Source organism: Argiope bruennichi, chromosome 4 (genome assembly GCF_947563725.1).
Source record: "Argiope bruennichi chromosome 4, qqArgBrue1.1, whole genome shotgun sequence".
Taxonomy (NCBI): Eukaryota; Metazoa; Arthropoda; class Arachnida; order Araneae; family Araneidae; genus Argiope; species Argiope bruennichi.
In genome coordinates, this window is record NC_079154.1 from 47,195,025 (window position 1) to 47,219,171 (window position 24,147).

The following is a 24,147-nucleotide window of genomic DNA, read 5'->3' on the forward strand; positions in this document are numbered from 1 at the left end:
CTCATATGCTACAAAATAGCAAAGCTGATTATTGCTTGAACGATTGCAGAGTTGCAAACAACGATCAGGTAGACCTTAAAAAAAATTTTTCAACTTGAACAGTTGCTCTTTTATACAAATGGAACAATATTTGGACATCTGAAGTTCCATTGACAGTGCTCAGGTTCAACTTTCTTATATTGCAAAAGAAAAAAAAAAGACATCTACAAAATTCACTGGCAGTGCTAAAAAAAATGAATAATTTCTCCTTTGATACACCTGGAATACCATTTAGACATCTGAAGAATCAATGGTAATGCTTATACTGATTTTGCAATTTAATGGATTGCAATATAATTTGAATAATTTGCATCTTTCAAATATCAGGAATACTATTTGACCACAAACAAAGCCAGTGATAGAATTCGTAAAGAACTTCAACAACCTGCAAATAAATTTGATATGTTTTCTTCCATACATCTAAAATTTATTGCGAATTATGTATGCTTATCTCAGCATTATTACTTTAAGATAGTCTGTACTTAATGTATTTTTTGCATGTGAATAGTTACCAATATTATAATAAAAAATGTTATTAACTATATTATACTGCCTTATTTTTTTTTCTTCTAACATAAAAAATTCTGAGATGATTCATTCACTTTTATTCAAAAAAAAAAATAATAATAGCAAATAAGTTAAAGCATATTATTTTGAATGATTTTTTTTTTTCATATTTAAAATACAATAGTTCAAGTACTTAAAAAGTAATACAAGTATCAGTAAATTGCTTATGGGACAAGAGGCAGTTTCAGATCAAGCGATGTCTATTGTTTAATTCATCACTATTTTAAATATTTCATTACCGGATAAAAACGACATTTTAAAAACATGTTAGTAAAAATGACAGTCAGAAAAAAAAAACAAAGAAAATTTAAAATTCTTTATTCGAAAACTAGTAAAATAAAGACCAAATTACAAGCAAAAGCTGTTCATGAATGATTTAAAAAAAAAAAAAACATGTGCTTTACCCATTGTGAAAAAAATGATCTTTACATTATAGAATACAAAATCTCACTCAATTTTATTTCAGTTGAGGATATCATTGAAGGACTGGGCGATGGACCATATGAAATACAATTGATTATTGTTTCACATGGGCAAATTGCAATATCATTCATTCATTCTCTGTATAGAGAATAATAAAGAAAAACACCACAAAGATGTAGAATGTAAGTTTGAAAATTTTAAACATTTCAAAAAATTAATAATAATTATGCAACAAAAAATCACTAATGAAAAAAATTAAATTCAGTAACAAAGAGAAAGAAAAAAAACTTTTTTTCCCTCTCTCTTACTGAATTTAGAAGATTAGAATTCTATTATCCATTACTCTCTCCTAGAAAAAAATTTCAAGTGAAGCAACTTTTGCATATATTATATATATATATATATATATATATATGATGAGAAATAAATAAAATATTAATCAAAGAAATTTAATAAAATATTGTCAATGTTTTTAGAGATGGACAGATAGTAACAGATAGGAAGTGATGGAATAATAAGATATTTTTCAAACACCCATCATTTTCAGCAAATAGTTTGCCTTTCAAAAATAATTGAAATATCTATGACTAAAATTATATCTACACAAATTATTATTCTAATTAAAAATTTGAATATTATTTTAAAGTTACTACTGCTGCTATAGTTTACATGATATTCATTATAACTTTTACACCTTTTCTCTCGAATCATATATTCAAGTATTCTGTTAATATGAATAGAAAATTCAACAACTTAAAAACATAACTAATCACATCACTGAAATCTGTGAATTATATAAAATCTTAACATCAAAATAATAAACACAATTTTATCTTACAAAATAACAAATCAGTAATTACCATTACAACAAAAAAACTCAACATAATTACAAGGATAATCAAAATTACTGATAGACAAATATTTTGAAACAAAACTATTTTTGACTTTATTAACATTTAGCATCACCCAGTCCTATTTCAGACAAAATAAAATGAATAAGCAGAACAGGAACCATCTCATTATCATCGCATAAAAAATGCTAAATATATATCCATTTATTTATTTATGTTATGTTTACAATGGAGTTTTAATTGGTGATTTCTATATACATGATGAAAATGCACTAGACAAGTTTATCGGAATGAAAGGCTATACCATTTCAGCTCTGAATTGGGAAGTAAAAACTGGATCACTGCACATGCCCAGAGACTCCCTATAGGTAGGTGTATTCATAACAAATTATTATACTGGAAATGTTTATTTAAATAAAAAGCACAGATAGTTTCATCTTTGGCTTGCCACTACTGACAATATATTTTTTTAATTTTCATTACAGGCAGACATTTACTACATTTTCCACATTTTAACATTGGAATACAATTATTTTTATATAAGAAAATAAAATTTCCATAAAGAACCATATGATGTACTACAGTTGTGTCTGTACTTTTATGAAGACTTTTTGTTTAAAGGTTTCTAATTCTCCCCCCCCCCCTTTTTGCAGGAGTGATAGTATTTATCATGTCATGAATTTCCATTTTCAATTTATTGCCATAATTCCAAAACATATTTTGGAGAAGTGTTATATAAAAACTTGCATAAAAATTTCAAGACTTAGATGTTTGCAAGAGAAAGACTCATCAGCCCAAGATGATTTCTACAAATTATTATAAGTCCACAAACCACATGTAATCTTGAATCCAGTACTTCCTTCACATAGCGTCTAGGACCTTATTAATTCCAGAATAGTTCTTCAGGTAAAAAGAATTATAGTCCCCCCCTCCCAAAAAATGATACTGTACCCAGTCAAGCATTTACACTTATTTAAAAAAGTATTTTTTTCCTTCTGAATACATGGGTATTATGTACACTACTGAACTCTGCAACTATAGATGAGTACAACACTGTTTTCGGCTCATTCAAGACCAGAATTGAAAGCCTCTCCAATGAAAAGGTGAAAGGAAATCCATATCCTCAAACATCATTTCATTCAGGTGACTTTTGGACCAGCAATTGCAGGCCGCCCTCGCCTGCCTTTGGATGGACAAGGGGGAGGAGGAGGTGGAGGAGCAGAAGGACATTCTGACACATCTTGCACCACATTGTTTCTTAAATTCCACGGTAAACAGAATTCACTGAAATGAAATTTGATAACAGATAAATATATACATCATTTAGGATCTTGTCATTACTATTCAGTAAACAATCAAATACATTCTTTACTTAAAATTTGTTATTAAATGTAAGAAACCTACACTCTTTATTACTTTCATAACAATTTATTCACTTCACTACTCATATATAAAATTAATTCATTTTTGAAGTTTTTTACATATTTAGCTTTAAATCTTGTAATTCTGATCAGATAATGAGAATGGTATATAAGACATCCTTTTAATTAGGGCTGGGCGATGACCGAACTTCATCATCGCGATAAATCGTCCAACATATATCAATGTTTTTTTATACATTATGATATCATTATTTATTTAAAACTATTATAAATTGTAAATAGCATCTCTTAACATACTGACTAATCAGAACGACTCCAAATAAAAGAAAGTTTCATTTTCTATAATTAAAATATTGGTGTTCTTTTCAATTAAAACAATTAGAAAATAATTGTGATAAAACTCCTTTAATACAATGCATTAGTGCCAAAGCAATGTCCTCATGTTATAATTTACCAAATTGCATTTTTTCAATAATATAATACCTTTTAAATTTTTTACTTTTTTTACTGCCAATTTAAAAAAAAAAAAAAAGGGAAACGATAAACAACATAATAATACTTTTAACAAGTAAAATTAAGTAATTTTAATAAAACCCATATTCAAAAACTGATGTCTTCAAAAATTAATTTTTTATATGAATTACATAAAATTTATTCTTATTTACTGGCAGATTTAATTTAAACATGCACTAGAATTTTAACAATAGGTATATTAGATAATTAAAATTAATCATTCAATTTACTATTTCAAAATTTAAAAACAGATGAAAATAGTAATTCCAAAATGAGTAAAACATTAATAACAAATATTATAGAGAACAAATTTATTTATGGATAAATGATATTAATAATTTTAGAAAAGGTCTTGATCATAATTAAATAAAAGAAAAAATATTCCATTAGATATCATTAATATAAACTCAATGAAAAAAATAATCAACATTCAAGTACAATACTATGTCTTTGAATATTTAAATTCTAGCTAATAATCTATAACTTCTAATTACTATTTTGGCATATTGTGAAATTCGAAATGAAATTTAAAAAATTAAAATTAAATATGAAAAGTTAAAATGAAGGGAAAAAAAAGATTATACAAAAACAGTTAAAAGATGGAAAAAAACCACAAAAGTATCTTTAGATTAAAAATGGAAAAATAATAATTTCACCAAAAATTTCTTAAGAGAATGAATGCAGGAATTTGTAAATCAATTCAAAATACTGCATATTTAGGAGAGCAGGGGGGGGGGACGAACATGAACAACAAAAAAGGGGGGGGAGAAAAGAAAATGCTTTCAAAAGTCCTGAAAATTTGAAAAAAGCATAACATATAATCCAATAATATAAAGTGAAATAAATAGGGGTAATAAAATTTAAAATAATCTTTATCTTAGATAAAAAAAAATATTGTAATAAAATTATTATAAAATTTATAAAAGAGCATTTTTTGAAGATATAAAAAAAATTATACACTTTTAAAAATATAAAAGTGCATAACTACAGAAAAGCATGCAGATCAAAAAGAAAAAAACAAATATTTTCCAACAATATGCAAAACAATGCCTCGAAATCCAAAAAAAATATTCATATAACATTGCTAGGCCTGATTCGTTACAGTCATGAAAATTCGATAAGTATCGAAAATTCGGTATGTATCGATAGTTCGACATATATCGGAAATCAAATATGTATCGAAAATTCGATAAGTATCGGAAAGTATCAGCAGTTATTCAACATATTCATGTATCAAAAATTTTATAAGTATCTGGACTGAGCAAACACTCTTAACAAATTTTGAAAAAAGTTGGAATTTCTAAGAATCCTAATTATCATCGTTTTAGGAAGTGTTGATTTCTTTTCCATTGTCCATTCTCCTAGTCCTTTAAGGTGGAGGAAAAGGGATTCCCATTCACAATAGGGCATTTACACAGTTTCATTTCCTGTGTGTTGTTACCATTTATGGAAAAAAAACTATGTTAGGGCAAGTACATAACAAATGCTATATGTGTAAAAAGCATTTTAAGACAAATACTTAAAATTTCACATAGTAAGTTTATCTTGCATTAAAAACGCTAACACTAATCACTATTTTAGATGTAGAGATGTGAAATTTGAAAGACTTCAAAGGTTGGTGCATTTTTTATTCCAGATTGTTTGAGATAACATATAGCTTCATATTTATACAATATTTTTAACTTCAATGAATAACAGAAAATTTTAATTTTGCATTGCTGCTTTTATATTTGCTTATATCTGGAACATAGAATTTGAAAGTTATATACTATACTAATTTTCAGTAAAGCTTTTTTTTTTTTTTTTTTTTTTTTGTGGAACAATCATTTTACTTATCTTGGCAATATTTAGTTGTTAATAGTGTATTATCTTGCTGTAAGATATAATATTTGTATTCTTTACTAAAAGAAATTGCATTTTAATTTCAAATTTAATTAATAAGAATATTTATATATAAAGTTGCAACCTCCGTGCCTGTGGCTGCATAGAACAACTATACGAAATTTTTAAAATGTCAATTTGGACACTAAAAATGTTTTTCAAAAACATTATAGTAAATTAAAACTGGACTTTAAAAAATCATTAGTTCAAAAATTTTCAAAAAAAAACAACTTTTATTTAAATTAAATTTATAAAAAATTCAGTTTTTTGCTTTGCAATGTATATATGCAAGTAAATTTTTGAAATGCATTATAAAAGTTAGACTTATAAAAACTTATACAGAAAGAATTAAACAAAAAAATAAAAATGCTTGGGAAATGATGGCAAAATTCAAATTAAACATACTTGCTCAAAATTTCAAATTTAAATAAATGCATTTTTAAATTAAATTCTTAATTGGACAAATGCAATAAATTTTTTTAAATTAAATAGTTTTTAGCATATGTTTCTGACCAGATATATTATAAGTTCAATTATTTGTATGATTTTTAAATTTAATTCATAAAGGTATTAAAAATTAAAATTATTACAGAACTGCTTTACCATTATTTTTGGAAGATATTTCCCCTGTTTAGAATGAATAAAGCATAAAAAATTTACTTGAATTATAAATTTAAATGAAAATAAAAGATACATAATACTTTTATTATATTTAAATATACATTTATTGATGCTATCATTCAGTTAGGGAACAAAAAATGGTTTATTCCAAAAAGACATGCTTAAAACAAGGTATTTTTGTATATTTGAATATGACAGTATTTAAGAAATATTAACAAAAGTATGAAGATGAAAATTATTGAAGAGCAACAAAAATAAACACTATCCAGAAAACGAATTAATTGTGAATATCAATTTATTGTATCGAGATTCCTCATGAGTCGCGACTCATGACCATGATAATAATTGATATTTTTCAAAGACTGATATCAAAAATATTGACTTTTCTTTTTGATAAATCAAAAATTAATACAGTCCTACTCCTGATATCCAAATTTACAGCCATATCAAAGTAATGATAAAACAAATGCCTACTAAATATATAAAAGGTCAATTTATGATATCACTTTGGAATTATCCAATTCTAACAATATATCCATCAGTTCACATGTAGATAGTTTGTGCTACCTCGAAATATCTACAATAAAATAAGGTCTCAAATCTCAGTATTCTCTAATCATAAAATCAAGACTACCTCTACAGTTAATGTAATATATTAAAAAAAAAAAAAAAAAAAAAAAGATAATGTATTGTGGTCCAAAAATATTGCATAACATATTAAAACTGTACAAAATATTATAAATAATTTTCAAATAGAAAATGTACCTAAAGTAAAACCAAATATAGGTAAGATGAAATGAAGATAATTAAGTGATCCCTAACATCAAATCCCAGTTAAAGAGAAACAGAACATATCACTTAAAATTTACCCCTGGAAAAGATGAATAATAAGTTGTAACTTTTAAACAGATTTATTATTATTATATATATATATATATATATATATACAGGGTGTCCCGTAAATGATGTGATAAACTTCTGCGGGAAGTAAGGCACATCATAAGGATTAAGAATTGCATAGGAATTCATGCTCGGAAAAATCATTGTACAGGAGAGTGCTGAAAAGGAAAGGGAGGATTGCTTCATTTGGGCAATAGGCAACATACAAAGAATATGGAATACTATACGAACAGAGAGCTTGCAGATATGTACTTAGTGCATGGAATAATTGAGGAGAGTGGACAAGCCGTTGCACTCATTTAACATTAGTTTGCATGTCTGCATCAAAATTTGCACAAGTATGAGTTATTAAGAAGTGACAAGACAAGTGAAGGCAAGCTACTATCAACTCACTCGATCATTAGGCAAGAAAGCATGTTAGATGCTGAGGAGAGTAATCCAAGGACTAGCATGTGCATAATTGCTTCTCAATTAGGAATGTTTTAAAACAGTGCGCTTTGAATGTTGACAGGGTGCACAGTGATAAATTGCTACAAAAATGAAGTACTTTTAAGCACTTTTTAAACACCTTAGCCTAAAAAATTAAGCACCTTTGTATAAGTATGCATACATAAATTTGCATATTTTCTAAGCATCGTATTTTTTTTATAATAATGCATAACTTTTATTGAAAAAAATTCTTAAAAATTCATTTTAAACATTTATTTTTTAAATTTTAATATTTATTTCTGTATTTGCATAACATTTTCTATAGTAAAATTATACCCTTTTAGATTTGACAAAAGCATAGAAATTATCATAAAAGCAGAAAAAAAAACTATTAATACCAAAAAAATTATGTCAATTTTATTAGATTAACAATAAATATCTGTGAGCTTTTTCAACATTTCTTAAAATAAAAATAAAGTATCAGATAGATGCATCATTTCTGAAAATGCCGATAAAGATGTAGAAGCTCAGCATGGCCACAAATTTTGTATTTGACTTTTATATAAGCAACAATAATTAAGATCCACCATGGCTGGGATGGAAAGAGTATTAAGTAATCCTTTTAAGTAGTACTCATTCTATTAAGTAATTTTATTTGCAATCTTATAAAGCTAAAAACTAAAGCATTCCTATGGCTATCGTCATACAACTGGCCAAAATGCCATGGAACTGGTGATAGAACAATGTCATGTTCTAAATAAGGTTTTTAATAATTTTTTTAATAGAAAATAATAGCAGCATTCACAAATGATCAGACTAAAAAGAAATTGTCTTATCGCTTCTTATTTCTAAAGTGCCACAAAAGTCTTTTTTGAACATTTAAACGTCCCTAAAATTTAATGAAAACTCGCTTTTTAATCTATAAACAAAAATTCTTACTTAAAAAAAATTGCAGAAGAAATGATATATATAGTTTCCGAAAAAATGAAAATGCTTTGACAAGTCCTTGTTTTCATAAATAATGAAAACAAATTTTTTTTAAATATCAGCTCTGTAGTTAGAAATAAAGTTGAAATAAATCAGCCAGAGCATCTCCCCAAAGCTTTCTTGCATATTGCAGAGAAATGCCTTGTGTGGCATTAACATATGTTACGGAATATTAACACAAGGCGTGAAATAACTATTTTTACCAATTCTATTGTGTGATTGTTGGCAAGTGTTTTGGAATTAATCTCTGGCATGCGGTTGAAAGTATCCGAAAAGCAAAATTGAGTTTTAGACGCATTTTTCCCAATTGATTAAAATAAAAATTTGTCTCAAAACTACATAGTCACAAAAGTACATACCAAATTTGCTATATTTAAGTCTCTATATTTTTGAGTTATTACGTTTCCATATTTCTGAAAGTACAAATGGATATGTGGCAAACCTCTTGTTGGAATTGGCTCAAAATTTGGAAAATGTCAGACAGACAAATAGATTTCCTCCAAACAGATGTAGCTGAAAGTTTGACCGAAATCTACAAGTTTAGTGTGAAGGCTGAATACCAAATCTCACCCATCTAGCTCAAAGTGTTTTTGTGTTATCTTTATCACAGACAGACATTTTCTGAAAATATGTTTTCTGATTCAAAGAGGAATAAAACGTGGAAATTCATTAAAACCTCGAGTTCACATTTTTTTGATGATTAGAATATTTTCTCTAAATTTTGTATAGGAGAAAGTAAAAATGCCAACTGAAGCATCTTTAAAAAGTCAACCTTGAAGCCAGAGCAAGATAATATATCACATTGCTTCAAAATTTAACAAAACTTATCAAATGAAGTATTTTATTTAATAAACAAGCTTTACAATTTTTTTATAAGTTTAAATTAAAGCGAAGAAAACCTTTTTTTTCCTTCTACTACAATTTTAACAGCTGCAGAATAATGTGATTCAAGGATTCGAAGAACCATTATCATTTTGAATTTCATTATAATAAAAATCTTTGTTATAAACTGTGTCCAAAACTAATTTCTCATAAATTATTTTTTCCAAATTTTAAATCAAACAAATTTTTTTTATTCAAAAGTTGTTCTTTTTTAACCTTTAAAATGGTGTTAATATAATTTTTATGTGATAATATGCTTTGTTGTTATGATGAAAATACATTAAAATTCTACTTTTTAAAATTAAACTTCGAATTAAAAGTTTGAGAATTCTGCTCTTAGCATACCTCTAATACCCAAAAAATAATTTCCCAAATTTCATGCTCCTAACTTTAATGACTTAAAAATTTGGATGTTGCTCAGGACAAAATTTGTATAAGAGTTATAAAAAAAGATTATAAAATGATAAAGCCTTAATCCTGAAAAAAAATTCTAAAAAGCATTTTTTGAAAACTTTTTTAAAAATATTTAATTTCTAGATACAGCAGTTCCTTTTTTTTTTTTTCTTAGTCAAAACAAATTTGGCAAGGTTAGTCCAACAAATAAACATGTTCAAATGGATGGGGATAATCAAAAATATACTGCGAAAGATATCACGATCATTTAAAATTAAAGACTTCAAGGTAAAATTCATCATGCTAGATTTTAAGCATTTGACTAACGTAATTATGTACCACAATAACAATTCAATATAGTACAGTTGAAAACTTGTAGTAGGTTGTTCAAGCAAAGTATGGCTTAGTACACATTTTGCACTGATCCTTCCAGATAACTATTCCAGTATTTTAATAAATAGCAATGCACATTGTTGAAGAAAAAGGGAGGGGATAAAACGGAAAAAGGAGGAGGGGAAAATCATTAAGCATTATTTTAATATGTGCTTCCCTTTTGTTGTTTTCTTTTTTAATACATCCGGTAAACAAACCTTTATGACCATGATTTCAAATTTTCATATTCAACAAAACAAAACAAAAAGCTTTCTTCACTTCACAAGAAAATTAAGAACTTTTTAAGGACATTTTCTGCAGTAAGCACTTTTAAGGTGCTTAAAAATAGTTTTTAAATTTAAGCACTTTTCATGACACTACGCAACCTGATCGAGTCCTTCCATATCTTTCACCTCTAAAGGGTTTAGTTAGTGCTCCTCGATGATCATCTTAATCAGGTGCGTTTCGCTAAGTGTTTCTGCAAGAAAGTGCCCATGATGTGAATTTCCCAGCTTATGTGTAGTTCACTGATGAGGCTAAATTCAATAGGGAAGGCACATTCAATTTTCACAATTAGAATTTGTGGACCCAATAACCCCCCCCCCAACAGTGTGTGCCATCATGCAGCACAACACTTCAAAATTAATATGCGGGTGGGTTTAGTTGGCAAATTCTTAGCTGGGCTGTACCTTTTTACCATCTAGGTAGAACACCACAAATTATTTGATCTTTCTGGAAAAGATTCTACCCAGTGGGCTTGATGACGTTTCCCCAAATGTGAGGTACAACATGTGGTTCCAACATGATGGGGTGTCAGTATCATTTTGGGCAGGATGTTCATAGCCATTTGAACAATTCATTCATGCATCAATGGATTGGTGTGGTGGACCAATCCCCCCCCCCATGCTCATCGGATTTATTAAACATTGATTTCTTTCTGGGGAAAGCCATTAAAAATGTCATGAACCACCATTATGTTTAAAGAAAAAAATCAAATTTAAATAGATATTTTTAAAAACAATAATTTTGAAGCAAAAAGAAACTTACCATGGCTGAAAGAGAGGAATGAGGTGGCCAAATGCTGTCACTGGTAACTGCTCTGTTACTTCTATGTACTCAACTGAAAAAAAAAAAAAAAATCAATGATACACCTTTAAACCTTGTTCTAAAGTTTTTAAAATTTATCTTAAGTAAAAATAATAATAATACATAAATACATTTTCAAAAAATTAGAAAAATAAATTCTTAAATTTGTCAGAAGATAGTTCTTTTTACAGCTATTTGGAAAGCATAACATTAGTTAAATATCCTTTTCACTAACATAAAAACCAATGCCAAATAAGGCATGCAGACCCAAGTTTTTTCCATATTTCAGATGTAAAATTTTTTCCATGATAAAAAGAATCATGAATTGAAAGAATTCTTTTTTCACAATGTCAGTAGACATATAAGCAAGGGAAAAAAATAGAATTCCTTTATGACAGAATTAATTCAGTTGATTTCCAATCATGAAATTCAAAATGGTGTTACCAAGATGACTTACTGATTTACTTTAGCATATTCACATTGAAGAATGCCCTTTCTGTTTTAATTTAAGACTAGTACCCATAATCAGATTGATTTGACAATGACTTTTCCTTACTGAAAACTATGTGCAAGCCATGTGTGATTTCAATTTAAAAACTAAGTTCCAAATATTGAAACATGAATATTAATGGTGATATGGAAATGAATTTTGAAATCAAATGTACTAAATTTTCATTATTTAAATTTTTTTAAAGTTAATAAATGAAAGGAACTGAAGAATACAATACTATTTCTGACCTGGTTCATCAGACATAAAACATTTTAAACAATAATTCATGCAGATGCTACTTAAAGAATGATTTTTATGGGGGAGTCAAAATTCAGATATCTATTTTATGCATTGTATTTAATAACCAATACATTCATAATCTTGGCAAAAGAATCAAGTTTATCCAAATTTGCTAAATAACACAAAAATTTTAATAATTGAAACTAAAAAGAAATTTTTAAACAATATTCACAAAACATCCAACAAAAAGTACAATACAGAAGTGGCAACTAACTATGACGTAGATCTGGCAACAAAGATAATGATTTGCGCTTCGCAGATTTCTCTTTTTCTCTAGCTCGCCTCTTCTCCAATGCCTTCTGATCTCGAATCCTTTGGATATCCCACCTAAGAACAACAAATTTGCATTAGTTAACAAATGCAAAATGCTAAATTTTATAGTTTAGATAAGCTGATAAACGTTTTACAAGGTTGCCACTCAAATCTTTAAAAAATATGTGTGTGTTTTTTCCTTGTATATACATTTAAGATATGAGGAAATGCATGAATAACTTCCATGTGTTAGTAATAATGGAATATGGTTTTAAGGTATGGAAAAAGCAATGAAAAGAAGTAACAATTTAATATTATTTATGGATCTAATGCAGGAATTCAAAACAAATTATTAAAAATTTAAAAAAATGAATGTTTTATATTGAATTCTAAATAAAGGCACTCAAATATACAAACATTTTAAAATCATACCTTTTCCTGCGGCGTTCATCTAGTTCAAATTTTTGATGTCTTCGTTCAAAGACAGAATCATTTATATTCTAAAAAAGAATGCACTAATTTTAAATATTGGAAATCTGAAGTTAATATAATAATTTGAATTACAATAATCTCAACAAGCTATTTTGAATAAAAGCCACAAGTAACAAGTGAAAAAGAGAATTAATAAACTATTTGTTCCATTAAAATTATTCCTAATCACAGCCAAAATAAATTAGTATTCCTACAATTGTATCTAATAAGCTGAACTCAATATATAAACACATTTTCTGAAATATTAACATTTTATAATGAGATATATTATGATCCTGGAATTCTTTTTTATGATTATTATTTATTAATGAAGAAAACATTTCTTGATAGTGGATAAAGAAGGGGGGGGGGAATAAAAATTAAAAGTCTATTTTACACAATTTATTTATGTGATTAATTTTTAAATCTACATTTTAAGGAATCATTCTGGGAAAAACTATAATAAAAAAAAATCATTCAACTTTTAAACATTCTATTGATATATTAATACATTACATACAATTTAAAACCATTTATTTTATATCAATAGAAGAGTGCCAGAAATCTGCAAATGATAATTAAAACATTAGCTAAGAACAAATGTGAAAATAAATTGGTTTATTCAAAACACTCAGCTACTAATAATCCAATTGATATGAAATTTAGATTTTTGGGTGTTGACAGTACCATTTAAATAAATGGGTATGTCATCAGTGATTACAACAATTCATGATCATGATGAATCAAATTCCATCCTAGCTATAATATTTCAATGTTGCTTATTCCATGTGCTAAAGCAATTTAGTTTTTTTTTTTTTTTTTTTTTTGCATAGATTAAAAATTTGTAAATGTGACAATGTAATTGCATTTAAAATCCTTTTAGCATATTATAAAAATTTAGCATTTAAATTTTTAAAAAAATATTTTAATATCCTAAGACAAAAAAAAAAAATGCTAGTACAAATTTTGATATCATTTCGACAATTAGCAGCAATAGCAGAATGCTCTCAATAGGCCAGTTTATTACTATCATCTTGCATGATAAAAAATAGAATTCAAATAAATCTACAAAAGAGCTAATTTTCCCCCTTGATCTTTTAGTCAGAAAATAAAAGTTCAATACAATTTTATTTAAAAAAAAAAAAAGAGAAAACTGTGGCAAACTAAAATTTATCATTGAACTTAAACTTAATATATATATCCTTCCATAAATTTGACTGGAATTGCAACTGACAGTTTAGGGAGCTATAATTTACAATATCAAAGTGGGGAAATAACGAATCTGGACTATAAAATAAAACACTAAAAGCTCATAGAATAAAAACAAGATAATTACCTCAGTTCCCTCCATCTGATAAAAGCTTGTCACTGGTTTAAGCTTCCATGAAGGCACTATGAAAGAAAATTTCAATTTAATATTTTTAGATTATTTTTTAAAGATTTAATTTTTTCCGTAATTTCAATTTTCATACAAATTAAAGGTGTCTTAAAGCAATAACCTTGAGAATAAGCAGTTGGATTCAAACTACTTTTTAAAAAATGGAAAATTACTTAAATGGTACAATATATCAAGTTTCAAAGATGAGAATATTTAAACATATTCTGAATTTAAAAATATCCTTAAGTTCTTTGTACAGAATTAAAGTGAAAACCAAGTTACAATAGAATTTTTTGAAAATCTCCTTAACAGAACATACAAAAAATTAATTAGATAAATGGCAGACATCATGTGCATTGAATTAAAAGAAAAATGCATTCCTCTCCCAATCAGAAATTTTGTTACTTACGAAAATTACTATATTGCATTTTAATATTTAAAATAAATAATATAATGACAATCTTGGGATGGAAAATAATCCTGTTTATTTTGGTTCCTTGATTACGCTGTCATCATTTTCATTCAAAAATACGAGGATAGATGGCGCCACAATATAACAGCTTAGTTGAGCAAATGAAAATTGAACGGCAAATTTTTTTTAATTCAAAATTTGATCTTATTTCTTTTCCTAGAGCAGTTTTCTTTTCCTACAACACTGCTAATTTTAATTTAATAAGAAGAAATAAATAATTTTGGTTACTGTATATACTATTATTTAGTAAATCAACTATAAATGTCATATCAAGTATTATACAAGATGAGAATTATTTAGGGCAATCAAAATTTAATGCAAATAATTGTCAAGTATTAATCCATCATTTAAAAATAAACTGTGCATTACCAAAAAAAAAATCAGAATGGTATCAACAATTAATGAATAACAATCAATGATAAAATCAAGGATTCTAATAATTTGTAAATTCTTTTGAAGATTTCTTGGACCCTACTTTAGTAAATATTATCTTTGAGACTTAAAGACTAATCATAAATAATAATAATAATAAACAAATATTAGTATACAATAATTAAGTCATGTATAATTATTTGGAAAATCTTAATGTAATATTTCAATTCCAAATAATTTATGTTTCATAATATCAAAGAAACTTGGTGTAATTCAACTGTTCATGTTCTCTTTAGATGCCATACATGCCCTGCATACAGTGAATTTTTATCCTTGATTGTGGTTTAAACTAACTAATGCACAAGGAAAAATTTAGGATTTCACTTTTAATCATTAAGTAATTTGTCTCTTTCCTAAAGACTTATTAATTACATGGGTTCATCAAACGTTTCACTCATTTGCCTTATTCAGTTACCTCACGTTATATATTTAACTGTTAATGAAAAAAAAAAAAAAAAAAGTAGTTCTACTGAGGTCAAGGCTAAACCATGAACTTTACTTTCTGATGATTAAAAAAAAAAATTAATGCACATTCCTTTTTCTTTAAAGAGTCTTGCCAAACATTTAAAAATGGATGAATAGTCAAGACATTTAGGGGGCAAGGTGCTAAGGATAGAGGAATTGAAAAGCCCTCTTGGGCGAGAAGTAACTAACTTGCTGGTTCTTATTACATTTTGTCTATCTTAAAAAAAAAAAAAAAAAAAAAAAATTAATGGCCTTTTTCCAAAAAGAGAAATTTGAAAACTAAAAAGATCACAAAGCAATTAAAACATTATGGTGACAGATTTATTGCTTTAGCAGGAAATAAATGCTAGTCTAGAATGGCAAGTACCTAGCTTCCCAAAACATCAGCCTGAACACAAGGTCAATATCTATTCTTTGCCAATTGCTAAAAATTAGAATAATAATAGAATTAATGAAATGCATAAAATGAGCTAATACCATGTATTTCGGAGGAACTGAGTGTTTCTGGAGCAGGCTGGAGATCTGCTAAAAAATAAGTCTTATCTGTTGTTAGATAGTCCGTATTTTTAGGCACCCTTTTCGGCCTTCTTCCCCGTCTTTTGCGAACTCGTCTTATGCCTGTAGTTATGATGCCATCTTCTAAGATTTCTAATGGAACAAGAGTCTTCTGGCAATCAATATCATTCATTTCAGACGTAGATGATACTGATGCTGTTGAGGATTCACTCTTAATGGTTAGCTTCTTAACTGGAAATGTCTTAGGTGGCCCCATGTACCGCCTAAAAATAATTTCAAATGAGATCTCTGAAAAATGCTACAGAATAAAAAAAAACACTTTTAGATTTGATTTGATTGTTTTTTTATGGCGCAAGGACCAATATTGGCCAAGCTGTGCCAAACTCGAGTTAACTTAAAATACACTTTTAGAACTGGGGTACCAACTAGTTTCAAAATATATCCATGGCCTAAAAAAAGCCTCATTTCTTTAATCTTCAAATAACTATGAGCTTTTGATAGTAAATTGAAAATAATTAAAATCCCTTGACATTCTTAAAATAATAATTATGAAACTTATTCCCACAGGTAAAATGTTGTATTAAAGTCCCAGACATCTAACTATTATCAAGCAAATTTTGGATTAATCCTCTAAAACGTCAAGCAGGAATTTCTTTATCTTAGTATTTAGTTCCAAAATAAACAGCTCATATTTATTAGTTTGCACTTTATTTATTTATTTATTTTACAAATCTCAATACTGACAGATAGTCTTATGCATTTTCACTATACAATAAAAAAATTAGTAAAAACTTGCCTCTTAAGAGCTCTCGATGGCACTGTCTTTGAACGTCTTCCAAAATAGCGTGTAGCTAAAACTGGAGTTCTGACACTGGGATGTCCACTTGAAATAAAAGCTGTTGTTGATGATGCTGTTACTGATGGAACCTCACAATTTGAGAAGTTGCTCCTACCTTCCAATACGTTATCTGTACTATCGTCATCTGATTTTGTACAGTTTCTACGTACAAGACACATTTTCCTTTGTTTGCGGTCGAGACAAGCTCTTAACTGAAAAGCCACAATAGTACAATGTAAAATTTAAAAATTATTAAAACAAGTTTAAAAAATGTTTATCTATACAACAGAAATAACTATCTTGAAACATAATTTTTAGTTATATTTTTTAAATACATGTACACACAGGTAAAAGCATCCAAAAATAATGGTTCAAATTGAGAAGAGTAATTTAATTTTACTAATTATGAGTTGCACTATCAATATTAAGAGTGCTAAAAGCTTTTCATTAACATTTCTACCAAAACTATATACGCAGTCAGAAGCTGCTTTGAAACACATTTTACAACAATTGCACGCTACCTTCTCAAAACTTACCATAAAGCAACTTTTTTTCGTTTAGATGATTCGTTAAAATAATACACTCAACAAAAAACTCATAGGGATGATTTTAAATAATATGATAGATATTACAAAACACTTGACAAGTAGACATTTATACAGCCATTAGCAGAGCTCACGCTGAGCTTCACTTATTTACAAAAGTGACTGAAAATTTGCCCTTTCTTAATATAGATGGAATTTACAATTAATCATGCATATATCATTTAAATTATAATTACATTCAATTTTGATGCAATATGAGAGTTATATTCATATATGTATAAGCTCAAGATTCAAACATTAGGAATCAACTCGGTATAAACCACTATTTTTACATACTTTCAGCACAGAGCCTATATACAAAACATCAATATAACAAAATATTAATTTCTTATTTCTTCTACATAACATTTCTCTGAAAATTTCTTGAAATTTTACCTCTTGAATCCAACAAGTCAAATCTGTAGTTAGAATTTTCAAGAGGATAAACTTCAAATCCTCTAACACTGTATGAAATAAAATAGTTATCACCAGTATTACTAACAGCTAAGATTACTAACAGATTGTTACTCTATATCGGAATATATGTAAAAACCTTAAAAATAGAGTAAAATCTCCAGTGGTTTAAGATGAGAATGACTGCTGTTTAAGAGACTATCAGTAGGTTAATATATAAATGTATTAGCACTCTTCAACATCATCTTTTACATAACTACACTACAAATATTTCTTATTAATTTTTAAACTGAGAATATTGAAATAGAATTGAATGCTTCTTATTTCCTTTATTTTATTTATTTATTATCATCTTGTCTTCTTTTAAAAAAATAAATGAATATCTCTCTTTTAACCATTCCTCAGAAATCTTACTAGTATAATGAATATTATAATGAAGTTTTCTGATTCAGCAGACAACAAAGCCTTTTCTTTTTAGGTTTAAAAGTTTTGCATGTTGCATATTCCAGATGCTGCAAATATTGCACACACAATTTATCATACTTCATGTACTTTGAATAATTTAAAACTATAGATTCTTTGTTATCCAGCTAATCATTGCATTCCAATGATACTAATGGAACTAATGCTTGCAATCATTCAGAAATTTGCATTAAAAACCACACTTATGAAAATTAATCTCTCTTTTTTTTTTTTTTTTACTTCTTTACAGCTACTGTAATAAATATCAATTACAGAGGGAAGGATTTTAATAATAAATAATTTAATTACATAATCATAAAATAAACTGCAAAAATAATAACTATAAATTAATCAAATTTCATTACAATATCTGAATTTCAGACAAAGTAACTATTTAGAGGAAAAGTAATTTTAATAATTCAAAAAATTTCAAAAAGTACTTACAAAAATTATATACCATTATTTAAAAACAGTATACAAATATCATATAAATGATGTTACAAATTTGTGTCATAAGAAAATCAATTTATACACCGTAGTTAAATCGAAAATTTTTTGATAGGGAAATAACATCTAAAAAATGTTGACTTCCACTGGATCAATCCATTGTTATTCCAAAGTTTTCAGGCAAATATGCATCGCGAAAAACATTTTTTTAATTGCACAATCAAATATGGATGGAATTAAAAAGCTTTAAAATTTTAGCTTTTAATGAATTGATTCTTCGTTATTTTAATATTTTTAGACAAATAAACGTCGCGAATAAAAAAAAAATTTACTGGATAATCAAGTACGGAAATAATGATTCATCACTGGTTAAAAAGTCACATTAAAACAAAACAAAAATGCAAAATAATAACACCATCGAAACTTATGGTTAATTTCCAAATATTATTAAAAAGAAAATTGCACCTTTAATAACAAAAAATAAGTTTAAATGTTACCAAACAAAGTTTACGTTTCCTGGTTTTGTTCCAATTTGAAACAATAACTTCGAAATATCGTCTTGCTTTATTGAAAATAAACATGAATTCATCATTTTATTTGTAAAAACTACTTAAAAATAACAGAATTAAACGACAAGTTAAATTCAACTTTCTTTTTTTAATGAATCGCCCAAATTTCCGATAAAACAAGTAGTAGCTATGAATTGAAAGGAGCAATGTTTACATGTGGCTTAACTTACTGTGAACAAGGCTATAAAACGTCACAAATGCGCACGCGCAGTTTGCGAAGATATTTCACGAGAATGCATACGACTTTTAAGGCAGATTTCTTTTTTTTAAATGGCTTTCCTCGCTTACTCCCAGTTATTGATTTTACACTTAATTACATCGATCTAAAAATTTCCGTTTTTCTTTTAAAAAGGAGGTGTGTTATTAGGATGAAACATAGTTTAAATCCCTTAAAATATTTAAAAAATAAGTTTAGGATTCAAATCTAAAAACTTTAGCAAAATAACTATTCAGTTTCAAGCAGATTGAGAATTCAAATTCAAAAATTTTAGCAAAATAACTGCTTAGTTTTAAGCAGATTATATAGAACATAAGTCTTTTTTACTATAAATTGTGACTGAAGGTGCTTTTTTTAAATCTCAATTTGGCTTCTAATAATACTCAAGTATAAAATTATGATGTGCTCAAGTATGAATAATTTAAGAATATCATGTAAATTCTAAGTAAATTATGGTTAGGATGAAATTTCTTTTTTAATACTAACAGAACAGGTAGAAAAGTACTTACTAGCAAGAGAAAAAAAATAGGTATACCATTATTTTTAACATTTCTGAATAGTCTATTTCTTTGACATTACAATATAGTTTACAACCATAAAATCAAAAGACAACCAAAACTTTTATACATACTTGTGTATTAACCTCATGCAAATATTGAAGTTTTGGTTTAACAACTGCATAATTAGTGAACTTTAGGCTTAACCACATGTCATTGATAAACATAATCAATGGATTAACATGACATCTTTGACGGAATTTTTTTTTAGTCAAAATTGTTGGTTATAATAATATCTTTGGCATTTAATCACTGTCGTGCAGTTTATGCACAAGGATCCTTTTATGATTAATTAACAGAGAATTGCTTATAAAAAACTGAGAAATGTCTTTCAATATTTTAATTCCATTGAAAAATCACCCCAATTTTGAAATATTACTTATAATCATCATTTAAAAGTCAATAATAGAACTAATTTTGAATCAAAACTAAATATAAATGTTTTTTGATAATAACATTTAACCATATATACTAAATAAAATTATTACAGCTAACTGTGTATAAAATAAAAGTAAATAACACTATTTTGTTTGTAAAACTATTTATTATGAGAATTAAAAATAGTTAAACCAATAACAGATGTATTTTGGTAGTTTGCAATCATATTAGCAAAAATAATAGAAGATATTCATATGTAACGTAATACATATAGCCAGACTTTCAAAGATATATCATAACTAACATTGAGTTTATGAATGTATATTGCTCCCTATCTCAAAATAAATTGCTTGCTACATGGTAAGTATTTTAAACCATGCATATTTTGTTCATTTGTGAAAATAATGGAGAAATTCAACAATAACAAATTCAATTCTAATTCTTAAAATAATAAAAACAACAAAGATCAGTAACATTACTGGAGTAAACTTAAATGTAAAAAAATATTGACTTACAATACTATGTTAAAATCATTAAAAACAACAAACAATAAATCTAAAGTTTATCATCAAATGATAAGTAAATGCCAAATGCATACAATCAAGTTAGAACAGTAAACTTAATTCTAAAAATAACTAATAACAGAATTGGTTATTTAGTTTACTAAAAAGGAAGATAAATACATAATGTTACATGAAATACAAAAAAATTATATGAAGAAAAATATACAAATGTTTGGTCTATGATATATTTAACTTGTCAAAGTTTTATAACAAAAATAAACTTCAACTGAGTTAACTGCCCAAAACTCGACACAAAATAGCAATAAAAAATTCAATAATTAAAATGATTGTATTTTTATTTGTATTCTTTAATCCATTGTTAATGAAGTGATAAAACAGCTTATTAAATTAAATGATATAATTTATACATATTCATGAATATGAGATTGATAATACGAGAAAGTTATGTTTAGGGGGAAGAACTGTCAACTGACTTTAAAATCACTGATTGACTAACCTTACATCTCGCTTTATTTATCACCGTGTGCACAGAGGTTGTACCTGACGCTACAAAGGTGTAAACAAACTAGGAACAACCAATAACAACACTCCTACGATACCGCCCTTATCAGTGGTATATGTAGAACATCCCTATATACCAATTGGTGAAAATCAACAAAATCTGTGAACCTAGCATTTTTTTTTTTTTAATTTTAATTTTAAGCAGTCTTGCAAGATGAAAAATCTTACCTTTGCAGTTTCCCTACACTGTGCGGAAATAAGCCTGTTCTTTCTCGCTAATTCTTCCTGCAATTGATTAATTATATCTATATGTGAAATCAGCATATTCCGCAAGTTAATATTAGTAAGTGTCAACTCTTGATCAATCATATGGGACGGTTCAGCTGCAGTACCATTCGACTTTTTCTGAACAACGTTGTCATCGGTGTGTAGTAAATGATCATCAACGCATGGGAGTGATTTCTTCTCTTCTTTGATTCCGTCCATTTTTTTGTGAGAAAGATCATGGGATTTAGTGCATGTGTGATCTTGGAAAGAAGAAGTCAATTTTACCTTCCTGACCACGCTATCATTTTCAGCGGCGTAGTTGAAACTTGCAGAGGCGCCATTTAAGACAGAAGTATTTTTTGACATTTTTCGCCGATGCCCGGTTTGACGTCCCTCGACTTTGAACCGATCGGTATCTACTGCTCCCGACCTCATCTTATATTCTTTGTTGCGATTTTTTTTTATTACATCAGATATATACAAACTACTGTTATAAATGTTTCACATACATTCATTTGGATCTCCTAAACAACAAACGTACATCCGCCATATTCAATGTGGTTGTGACGTCAATTTGGTTTCGAAATCTTATTGGCTATATTGTGAGGAAGTACAATAAAAAAAAAAGTAAGGGGGAAAAAATTAAATGTGAGCTTTTGAAAAAATGTATGTAATCTATTTTATACTAATAATTACAAATTCGAATTCTTTTAAAGTCCAGAAAAAAAGTTATTATTATTATTCATATTCTAGACAATAAATAATAGTAAAATCTAGTGAAAAATTACTTTAAGGTATGTTCTATTCTTTTCCTAATTACTTTGTTCCAATTGTTCAATTTATTCAAATTTTGATATTTCATTGATTTCAGCATATTTTCTAGTTAAAAACAATTTCTAAGTCATTTTAAATACTTTAAATTGTCTAATGATAAAAGTCTTTATTTATACCGAAATAAAAATCCATATAAGAAAAAATTATGTAATTTTTTATATATGAAAATTTTTTGCAGTTCTGAAAATTTGCTACAGGAATGATTTCAGATTTTCTCATTTGTTTTTCGTGGATCTTTAAGGAATAGCTATGAATATACTCTAAGCGAGAGATACTTTTAAATGTTATTATTTTTTTTAAGATATCAACAAAAACGATGGCAACAAGCTGACATTAAAACAAAAGAAATCTTGTGAAGGAAATAAATCTCAAAGAGCATTACCAAACCTAACTTATGAATTTTTTCAGTACAAGACTTCTTTATGTGCTTGGTGAATTTGTTTTTAAATTTACTAAATTATGCTATGCATTGTTCTAAAATTGAATTTTTCGCTGCTTTATTTGTACCATTTTTCTAATTTTGTGGCATATGGATTTCGGAAATCTTTATATTTTAATTTTTTATAAATCTTGTTTAGCTTTACGTAATGGTGCGGATTTTATGTAGCGCAAACGTATTTCTATACAAGTGAAATAAAATCCGTATCTTTAAAGTACAGATTGTACAATAAGGTGAAACAAAAAAAATCAACGTTTGTTTTTTAATAATTGAAATTTTTTGCTACATTTGAAAATTATTATTGAAATTTTTGTACATTTTAAAGTTTTTAAAGAAATAAAGAACTATTGCTTCTTAATTTGTAATAGTGCCAAAAATTTGCCTTTTGGTGTAGATAAAATAAATTAAAAATAGGAAACAAATTGGAGTACATGTTGTGGTGCCACTAGGATGTTAAAGTTTCATAAAAACACACTTTTTGGAACTTTTTCAAAGATTTTTGCTTGTCTCGATTATGAAATAAAAAGATTTAAATAGACGTTATAATATGAATAAATATAAAAACAGTTTTACTATTGCATTGATATAGCATCCAGGACTCTCGCCAAAGCGGATATTATTGAGGGGAAGCGGAAATTTGTCTACGTGTGGTGACAAGATCAGATCTGGTGTCAGGCCAGCAACTTTGCCGAGTTCAATTGAGTTGGCATATCCACTCAGTCTATTGTGTATCTAATCAATGTAAGTGATTTGTTAGTTTGTGTGTTTTGCTGAGAGTAAACACGGCTCAGACTAAATTAATGAAGACAAGACAAATGTCGGAATATCCTATTTTGTGAAAATTTAGTGATTTGCTTGAAACTGAACTGCCTATTTACGAATCTGTTATGAAGTGCTATTGTTACATTAAACATAACTTGCTTGAGAGAAGTATCCTTCTGTAAGTGAAACAAGTAACACTTTGAGAGAGTCTTTGGAAACATGTTTTAACAAGGGATAGGGGGGTGCAATTAC

At 27.3% G+C, this 24,147-nt stretch overlaps 1 protein-coding gene across 3 annotated transcripts; it reads right to left on the bottom strand.

Moving 5' to 3' along the window:
• Positions 1–948: 948 nt before the first annotated feature.
• LOC129966098 (male-specific lethal 1 homolog) lies at positions 949–22,425 on the bottom strand. Of its 3 annotated transcripts, none has more exons than XM_056080477.1 (8): positions 19,359–19,786; positions 16,899–17,152; positions 16,064–16,365; positions 14,176–14,231; positions 12,801–12,868; positions 12,331–12,443; positions 11,288–11,360; positions 949–3,164 (listed from the first exon to the last, which is right to left on the bottom strand). In XM_056080477.1, exons 1-8 carry the CDS (start codon positions 19,437–19,439, stop codon positions 3,020–3,022), a joined length of 1,092 nt encoding a protein of 363 aa, XP_055936452.1. In that variant the 5' UTR covers positions 19,440–19,786; the 3' UTR covers positions 949–3,019. The 3 variants fall into 3 exon arrangements, with proteins under 3 accessions (XP_055936452.1, XP_055936451.1, XP_055936450.1); XM_056080476.1 differs by having other exon boundaries at positions 19,345–19,785; XM_056080475.1 differs by lacking the exon at positions 19,359–19,786 and adding an exon at positions 21,822–22,425 and having other exon boundaries at positions 950–3,164.
• Between the last annotated feature and the right edge of the window lie 1,722 nt (positions 22,426–24,147).

Bases quoted from the DNA above. Each gene is read 5' to 3' on its own strand.
- LOC129966098 (XM_056080475.1), bottom strand. From the start codon at position 22,295: ATGAGGTCGGGAGCAGTAGATACCGATCGGTTCAAAGTCGAGGGACGT. The intron at 16,366-16,898 runs GCAAGTTTTTAC...AATTATTTTTAG, and splicing joins CCATCGAGAGCTCTTAAGAG to GCGGTACATGGGGCCACCTA. The intron at 12,444-12,800 runs GTATGATTTTAA...TGTTGTTCTTAG, and splicing joins GATGAACGCCGCAGGAAAAG to GTGGGATATCCAAAGGATTC.